The 10,147-nt window shown below is 42.2% G+C and overlaps 1 protein-coding gene across 1 annotated transcript in view; it reads right to left on the minus strand.

The window, feature by feature from the left end:
* The window catches only part of LOC121879340 (coagulation factor IX-like), a 37,882-nt gene extending 29,618 nt beyond the window's left edge, over positions 1-8,264 (minus strand). Inside the window, exons 1-3 of the mRNA XM_042385942.1 lie at positions 8,205-8,264; positions 7,582-7,699; positions 661-805 (exon numbers count right to left, since the gene is read on the minus strand). Of these exons, the coding sequence (XP_042241876.1) occupies positions 661-733 (73 nt within the window). The 5' untranslated portion in view covers positions 734-805; positions 7,582-7,699; positions 8,205-8,264. The remainder of the gene's footprint in view (positions 1-660; positions 806-7,581; positions 7,700-8,204) is intronic.
* Between the last annotated feature and the right edge of the window lie 1,883 nt (positions 8,265-10,147).

Genomic DNA, 10,147 nt, shown 5'->3' on the forward strand with positions numbered 1-10,147 from the left:
ATTGGTATACATTAACAATCTTAAAAACAGTGCCTTAAAATGCAGGAAGCAATAACGGTACTGTATTTTGAAAATATGTGGTGCATGTACAGTATTATACCAACCATGGCCTACATATTATATACACATCTGTATCAGTAACACACTACAAGGTATTACTTACCATAAAAAAAAACATTGTATCAACCAACTTAAATCAATCGTATTATTACCTTTATAAAAGGTAATAATACAAACTGATAACGACTTGTACAGTAACCAAAGAACATCAGTAACAAAATAATATGTAGCCAATAATATTTTTTTTTTTAAGATTTCAATGTTGACACTTTTCTCTTTTTGCCTTTCCTATAAGTTACAAAATCACCATTACAAGATTTAGATTTTTTTAATAATATATTTGTCGTGGATCTGATAAAGAATAAAAGGACTTTATTTACTGATTTACCACATTGGCAAAAGTCATCCATATCAACTAAAGCCTCAAGATATTTTAAAGATAAATGAACCAGGTCACTTCTTTGGTTACTGGAAAGGAAAAAATATTCCTTCAAATTACTCAGTAAAACGAAAAATTTTTGAGAGTTAGAACATATGGACATAGTGAACTCTGAAGGCCATTTCAAACTTATAAAGCAGTGAAGTCCAGTCTTTACTTACGTGCTTGAGCCAGTGTGGTAGAACAGCACCCGAGCACAACCGACAACCACAGCACCATGATAACAGGCGCCATCTTCCACCAGGCCCACCACGAACCACCAAGGTAGAGACTTGGATGATGACCTGAGCGCTGGGTGTCGCTAGTCTGGTAGATAAGATAGAAATAAGTGCGTTACATAAATGCATTCCTAAAATCATGGGCTCGAATATCACTTACCTTACCCAGCTACAGCGTGGGGTCAGCTAGTAATCTGTAGTGAGAGGATTGAAAATTTTTTTTGCTCGGAAATGATTTTGTATTCCTTCACCAAATTTTGTAGATTCTCTCAAGTGGAACTAAGGGCGGTGAGAGTGAAGGAAAATAATGGGATGGGTTAAAAGAGGGAGAAGAAAAATAAATAAACCAGGTCCTCCTCCCCCCTATTGTATTTTTGCTACATCTTCAACAAGGCGAGAGCAGGTGTAACTATGGCCCATAGTTTAGCTAGATATTTTAATTCTGCATAATTTTTATTCTACGGCGTTTTTTGACAGCATGTACTGTTTGCATATTATATATAGTTGGAATACCATATCTGCAATAACTTTTTAATGAAGAAGTTATTTTTTTCATTATGAGCTTAATGTAATGGCCCCTGTCTCATCAACAGAACATATTATATAAATGGGTTCTTACATCTGATATTATATTCAGATTCGCCACCCTGTAACTTTCCACTACCTATGAGTGAGACACGAGTTGAACACGTGAACGGTAGCTTTCCCAAGAGGGAGAAGCACATATGTCAGCATCGATGTAAGCACGCACCAGGGGCGATGCTCTTAGCTCAGTCACTCACATCAATTAATATCGAACGGACGTTGATCCATGTTTATATTCATAAACGCCGTCCTCTTTCTAGTTCACTCATAAATAGTGGAATTTACGGTTGATCTACACTCAGGAATTATAGACATAATCCTTTTATAATAAAACAAGGAACTTCAATTGGGTTTCGTTACTAAAACCCCAATATCTAATATATGTGAACAACCTGGTTAACTGGGGGATTACATAAGAACATAAGAACATAAGAATGGAGGAAACTGCAGCGGGCCTATTGGCCCATACTGGGCAGTCCCGTTTACACCTAACCCCTATTGCTCATATAAGCATCCAACCTATGTTTGAAGCCATTCAGCATATTCGAATTAATGATGATATTTGGTAACTTGTTCCATTCATCCACTACTCCAAACCAGTGTTTATCTATTTCACGCCTAAATCTAAATTTGTCTAATTTAAAACCATAGTTACGAGTTCACTCCTGGTTGGATAGTTTGAGTACCTTTGTCATGTCCCCTTTGTTTAGCCCTGACTTCCACTTATACACATATATCAGGTCGCCCCTCGCTCTACGTCTCTCCAGTCGGATTTCTCTATGGCATCATTGTTCATCTGGTATCTGGTTTCCCTGTTTACATCTCCTATACTGAGTACTTTACATTTGTCCACGTTGAATTTCATCTGCCATTTTTCAGACCATTCGAAAAATTTGTTTAGATCTTCCTGTAGTTTTGCCGAGTCCTTGTCATATTTAATAACACGTCCTATTTTAGTGTCATCAGCAAATTTACTTATGTTGCTGTCTATGCCGATATCTATGTCGTTTATGTATATAATAAATAATAATGGTCCAAGTACTGAGCCTTGGGGAACTCCACTTGTGACGTTGCTCCAATGGGACTTAGTGCCGTTAATGCTCACTCGCTGTTTCCTGTCCTGTAACCACGCCCTAATCCATTTAAGGATGTTACCTTTGATGCCATGTGCTTCTACCTTTCTAATTAGTCTTTCGTGGGGGGACTCTGTCGAAGGCTTTGCTAAAGTCGAGATATACCATATCATAATTGTGCCCCTTGTCCACCGATTCGGAAACTGATGAAAAGAATGTTAATAGATTAGTTAGACAAGAACATCTGCTTGTGAAGCCATGCTGGGAATCATTGATCAATCGGTGCTTCTCCAGGTGATTTCGAATAGAGTTTGAAATGATTGCTTCCAGTAATTTGCCTACTATTGATATTAGACTGATTGGGCGGTAGTTAGAGGATAGTGATCTATCCTCCTTCTTGAAAATCGGTATTACATTCGTGTAAAGGGGACTTAGGGATAGAAATCCCTTACTAGGCTAATCAGGATCTTAATAAAGGAAAGTCAAGGACCAAGGTTTTCTGAGGAATAACAAACAACCGTTTGAGATTGGCATCTCTTTACTATAAAAATATAACACAAAACTCTGACACCACTCAACAAACATCAAATAATTACGGGAGTCAAACAATTAAAGGAAGCAAACACTTAAAGGAATCAAACAAATAATGGGAGTCAGCAATTAATGGATTCAAACAATTAAATGGAGTCAACAATTGATAGAATCGAAGAATACAGGGGAGTCAGCAATTAATGGAATCAAACAATTATAGAATCAAACCATGAACAAATATTTCCTACGGCAGTGGCCCTGGGGGAAGGTTCTGGAACACGGTGATGCACACTCAGGGTAGGGAAGCGTCCATTCACTCCACACTCAAGCGACGTCTTGAAAAGGCAGGAGAACACCGGGGCACAGACGGAATGTGAGGAACTGACGGTCGTGGTATGCGGTAGTGGTAGATGACCAGAGAGTTGGCAGTTGATAGGTGAAGGTCTGGGGACACAGCCCACGAGTCCAGGACCTATGATGAGATCACAGCCAGAATTTGACGGACAGCAGGATAGCTAGATACTGTCTGTATGGCGGCTGGGTTGAGGTGACGCAGATAGTCGCTGCCGTTCTCACTTCTGTCCAACCACCCTAAGTATCGTCTGCACCAGCAAACGAGCGAGTTAGCAGCGGTAACCAGCCGGAGGATCGTTTCCGCCCTTACAATTAGCTATCCTCCAGGATTCTGGTATTACACCTGTTTTTAAGGACATGTTAAACAACTTTGCTAAGGGCATACTAAGCTCTTCCTTACATTCCTTTAATACTCTGGCAAATATCTCATCGGGACCAGGTGACTTATTAGGCTTTAGTTTGTCTATTTGCTTACTAACATCGTTACTAGTCACTACTATCTCGCTTAAGTTGTTTTCTTCACTATCTCTGAATAGAGTCGGTGCCTCGGGTATCATGTTTAAATTTTCGGTGGTGAAAACTGTTGAAAAATATTGGTCCAATCTTTTCTCGTGTTTTAGTTTGATACATTTGGTAGAATCCTTTGGGGTTTGTCTTTGCCTCCCTTGCTATCCTTACCTCATTATTCCTCTTGGCTTTCCTTATCTCGGTTTTAACCCTACTCGCCAATATCTTATAATAATCCTGGAGATAAATTTCGCCACGCTTTATCCTTCTACCTATAGCCTTCCTTTGGCCAATGATGTTCTTTAAATAATTATTCATCCATTCAGGGTCATTGTTGTCTGATCTGAGTTTTTTGTACGGTATGTTCTGCCTTTGTGCATTAAGTAACTCATTATTTAAATTGTCGTGGAACTCGGCAATCTCAGATCTCGTTATCAGGTCAGAGTCATCTGTCAGGTTCACAGCCAAGGGCAACCCCCTCTCTCTCAGCTGCCTCTTTAAACTGTCAAAGTTTGCCCTTCTGAAATCTGGTACTTTAGTGGAATTTTCCTTACGTCTGCCCTGAAAATCTAACTGGAATCTAATTTCTTTGTGATCGCTGTTTGCAAGTTCGTTCCCTACCTCGACATTGCTAATGAGGTTTTCTCTGTTCAACAGAACTAAATAGAGTATATTATTACCCCGTGTGGGTTCGGTTATATGTTGACTTAGGAAACAGTCCTGGATCGTCTGGAGAAAATCCTCTGATTCTGAGTTACCCATAAGGTCAGTCCACTCTATTTGGCCAAGGTTAAATTCGCCTACTATACAGACTTTGTTGTGTATGGAAGCCCTGCGCATTTCATCCCAGATAAGTCTCTCATTGACTCTATCAAGATTGGGAGGTCTATATATTACTCCTGTGATTAATTTTTCCCTACCGTCGATTAATTCTATCCAAACTGTTTCTGTATTCCGCTCAGTTTTTATTTCCTTATATATTTCACACTTCAGATTATCCCTAACATAGATTGCTACTCCGCCTCCTTTCCTGGTCTGCCTATTGGTATGGAACAATTTGTAACCCGCAATTTGGTATTCGACCGGCAACTCACGTGAGTCTAGGTTGATCCATGTTTCAGTGAATGCTATTACATCGATTTTTTCGGTACATACCAAGGCCCTAATATCATCCATTTTGTTTCTCATACTTGTACTGTTCGCATAGTAGACATTTAAGTTAGTCGTGTTCTGAGTCCTCCCTTTACCGCGTTTAGTTTTAAACTCCCTGTTTAATTTAGTTTTGTCATCATTCCTAACACTATTTCCCTGTAATCTTTTACTTTGTTTTCCCGCTCCCATTGCAGTCTCCTCCACCCCCGTGCCCATATGTTCCCCTAGCAGTTTAAATACTTCGATATCCTTTGAACTGCCCCATCTAGAGACCCAGCCAGGGTTGCCACCCCATCCCGAGACAGGTGCACCCCATCCCTAGCATAAAGGTCCCTTCTGCAGTAGAAGTTGTACCAGTTGTCAATGAATGGGACAGATATTGACTTACAATATCTGTCAAGACGGTCGTTGACACCAACCGCCCTTGACAACCATTCACTGCCAACTTTCCTTCTAGGCAGGACACAGCATATGATAGGGATCCCGCCCTTAGACCTAATACGATCTATAGCTGCCTTGAACTTATCAAGAAGCTCCTCGCTCCTACACAGGCCAATATCATTGCCTCCTGCACTGAGGCAGATAATGGGTTTGTTCCCATTACCAGACAAGATATTGTCCATCCTGTCAATTATATCCCCCACCCCAGCTCCTGGCAAACACACCCTCATCCTATTTTTGTTTTTACCGCAAAAGACCCTGTCCAAGTACCTTACCTGTGAGTCACCAACAATTAAAGTTTTTATACCTTCCTTGTCAGCCCTGTCCCTGACTGTACTAACGTCCAATTCGTCTATCAAGGGGCTGAACGAGTTGGTACACTTAGCTGTTGTTGTCGTATCCTTGGTGTATTTCTTCACCACCAGCTTGGCCTTCCCTCTCCTCACAACCTTCCACTCGCTTGAGTTTTCGTCAGACACTGGCATTCCCTGTCCGGCGTCCCCTTTTATCTCGCCAGCTCTTCCTTTAATTTCAGGTTCTCCAACGTGGCCTTCGCAATTTTTTCCTTGGCCCTCGCCAATTCTTCCATGGACCACTCCAGTTTGGTCAACAAGCTCTCACACCCAAGACCACACATAGCACTGGCCATATCTGATAATTATCCCTCGGGAGCTAACCCTGCCGTGACCTTTCCCCTAGTGAGGTCAGAACACAACCGACGGGTTCATTCAGTTATAGCCCAGTGAACTCAAAAGAGCGAATTTATATATCATTGACCATAAAGAAGCTTCAGTTATAGCTCATTGAATTGAAAGGAGCTGCAGTTAGAATACTTGGGAACGACATAATGCTGAAGGGTTTTCTGTCAGACATGAGACCTATTCCGAAATCCATTACTTTTGTTTTACACATGAGTATGGTCCAAGGTCAGCTTAGAGAAACATTGCCCGGTTTCTGTTCGACAAGTACCTTTTCTCAAAATGGTTTGTAACAGTGGATGGCTGTTCTTGAAGCCTTTACATGTCATGGATGTGTACAAACAGCCCCCTGGGGTAGATGCACTTGTCAAATGTAAAATATCAAGGCGCCATTCTTTGAAGACTCTGAATATCCAAAGCAAACTTTCCACTTACAAGTGCAGAGAGAAACACCAGGAGTGTGAGTTGCAGCTCCATCGCCATAGATCAAAATTGGAATATGGGTTATTCAGCAGTTTTTTTTAAATCCTGTGTACTGTTGTATACTCTCCATCTGCCTTTTTCATCAAGTTATGGGTGAGAAGAGACACTTACCTGATGGGCCGAGCGTATTCTTGTTACATCAAGGTTTACACAATGGACGATATTTTTAAATAGATTGGTTCAAAAAATGTAAAACAAATAAGGGTTAAAGTAGCTAAAAAGTCACGTGACTGCGAAAAGCTCCGTGATTGGTTGTGACGTCAATGGTTGGGGTGCGCTCCCCAGCGGGAGTCAGCCAGCTGTAGTTGTCCGACCTTCTCGGCTGATCGGCTCAGTAAATAAATATTATTAGATAATTAATTGTGCTTTATTGTGCAACGCAGTCATACTAATTTGAATATAGAAATATTACGAAGCACATAAACTAATGCAATAGATATTAGTTGATATTAGTTGATATTCCGGTAGGCAGGAGGGTTCAGGGGAGGGAGTTGGTATGGTGTCAACTTAACAGTTGACCTGGTTGCTCATAGAGGAGCGCCAGGTTCGTCTTGACCCTTCGGTGGTCAAGGATGTAGTGTGTGTGTGACCGGGGGCGTCATGGCCTCGGTGTTTTAGTTGACGTAACAGACATAACATAAACACAATCACAAAAAACGAGAAATAAAAATAAAAACACGTAAAAAAATTTACCTGAGCGGAGTAGCAAGTTACCTCCTCCCTCCTCACTGACAGAAACAACACTGACTGCTTTTCGACAATCGACATCCTTCGTCTTGTTCACCTTTCAGAATACATCGCTCACTAACCTAACCATAGCTAAGAGAAAATTTCTCATCTTTCTTCCCATGAATTCTCCAGCATATACCTAGATCACGCGCACCTACAGTGATTTACTTGCATATATATATATATGTATGTATGTATGTATGTATGTATACATCAATGGAGATAATACTCATACACATTAATAACCTGTTAGCTATGTGGACTTAATAGTCTTCTCCAACACAAAGTGAGAGAAAAGTTAACAGACTCACCCAGACACGTGTTGCAGCTAAGTGGGCAGTTACGTTTCCTAAACAAGGGGTCAGTGCTACACAGGTCCCTGCTGGCCCACTCTTGGCATTCTTGTGAACGATCCTTACAGTTAGTTGCCTGTAACAAACTGTATGCTAATTCTAAGTAACAAAATATATGTTAGCTGCGTGTAGTAAGTTTGAACACAATTGATTCATCTCACTATATCACAGTCAGTTGGCCTTCCTCAACGATAACTTCTATTATTTTTTCTTCTAGTTTCTACGTCTGGCAGATCGGCAAGGCGTGTTGGCAATGAGGGAATGTTTCTTGCACTGCATGCCCAGAGGGAGGATGGAGGACTTATTTTAACCCAATATAGATAGTAAAAACCAAGTACACACCCCAATAGTATCATTAGAATATATGCAAAGATTCAAGTCAATAGGTTCTGTTTGTCTTGAAGCATTGGAGGATGACACCACTACTACTACTTCTTGCTGTCACTCGGAATTGACACATACACACACACAGACACACAGGGTCGCAGATTAATTATATATACAGTATTGTCTAACTTTTATTTTCACTAGCACTATTATTGTTATTATTAATGTAATCTTATTTATGTTATAATACTCACCAGCCTAGGCTTGTGACTGGGTGGCCCAAACGCCCACCACCACCACCAGCGCAGCCTAAACCACCTCACCAACTCCAGCAATCATTCAACAGACGTAGAAGACCAAGGTCGATATATATACTGTAGAAGTTGTTGAAGACCTTGGAGTTTACGAGGCGTTCGTGCGGCGAGTGAACGTCACATTCCAGGTAGTATAGGAGCGTCTCTTATTCGTTGTTTTATTATGAGAAACGGAAAGAAAAACAACTCGGGAGGCGTCCACTAAAGGGCAATACAACAACAATACCACTACCCACACAACACCTACCACCACCCACACAACACCTACCACCACCCACACAACACCTACCACTACCCACACAACACCTACCACTACCCACACAACACCTACCACCACCCACACAACACCTACCACCACCCAATACCCACCACCACCCACACAACACCTACCACCAGCCACACAACACTTACCACTACCACACAACACCTACCACTACCAACACAACACCTACCACTACCCACACAACACCTACCACCACCCACACACAACACCTACCACCACCCACACACAACACCTACCACCACCCACACAACACCTACCACCAGCCACACAAACACCAATACACTACACAACACCTACCACCACTACACACAACACCTACCACTACCACACACAACACCTACCACTACCACACAACACCTGCCACTACCAACACCTACCACACACTAATACCACCTACACAACACCTACCACTACCACACAACACCTAGAACTACCACACAACACCTACAACTACCACACAACACCTACAACAACCACACAACACCTGCCACTACCACATAACATCTACCACTACCACACAACACCTACCACTACCACACAACACCTAGAACTACCACACCAACACCTACCACTTCACCCACAACACCTACCACACAACACCTGAGCCACTACTACACAACCCACTTGCCACTACCCACACAACACCTGCTACCCACACAACACCTGCCACCACACCAACACCTACTACTACCACAACACCTACCACTACCCACACGCACCTACCACTAACCACACCAGCACTACTGCACTGGCTCACTTACACCACTACCACACACCTACTACTACCCACACAACACCTACCACTACCCACACCTCACCTATCACTACCCACATAACACCTACCACAACCACACACCTACTACTACCCACACAAGACCTACCACAACCACACACCTACTACTACCGACACAACACCTTCCACTACCCACACAACTCCTATCACTATAAGACAACACCTACCACTACCCACATAACACTTATCACTATAACACAACACCTACCACTACCACAACACCTACCACTACCCACACAACACCTACCACTACCCACACAACTCCTACAACTAACCACACATAACCTACCACTACCCACACAACACCTACTACTACCCACACAAAACCTACCACTACCCACACAACACCTACCACTACCCACACAACACTTACCTCTACCCACACAACACCTACCACTACCCACACAACACCTACCACTACCCACACAACACCTAGAACTACCTCACAACACCCACTACCACACACCCTACCACTACCCACACAACACCTACCACTACCACACAACACCTACCACTACCACACAACACCTACCTACCCACACACTACCCACCACTACCACTACCCCACAACACCTACTGCACTACCCACAACACACAGCACTACCACACAACACTTACCACTGCACAACACATACCACTACCACACAACATCTACCACTACCACACAACACCTACCACTACCACACAACACCTACCACTAGTATACTATAACACTACTGGAGTATAACACAAGTGTACTATAACATTGTGTAGTATAACACTAGTGTAGTATAACATAATGTAGTATAACATAGTGTAATATAACAC

The sequence above is a fragment of the Homarus americanus genome, unplaced genomic scaffold (genome assembly GCF_018991925.1).
Source record: "Homarus americanus isolate GMGI-L3 unplaced genomic scaffold, GMGI_Hamer_2.0 scaffold16894, whole genome shotgun sequence".
Lineage (NCBI taxonomy): Eukaryota > Metazoa > Arthropoda > Malacostraca > Decapoda > Nephropidae > Homarus > Homarus americanus.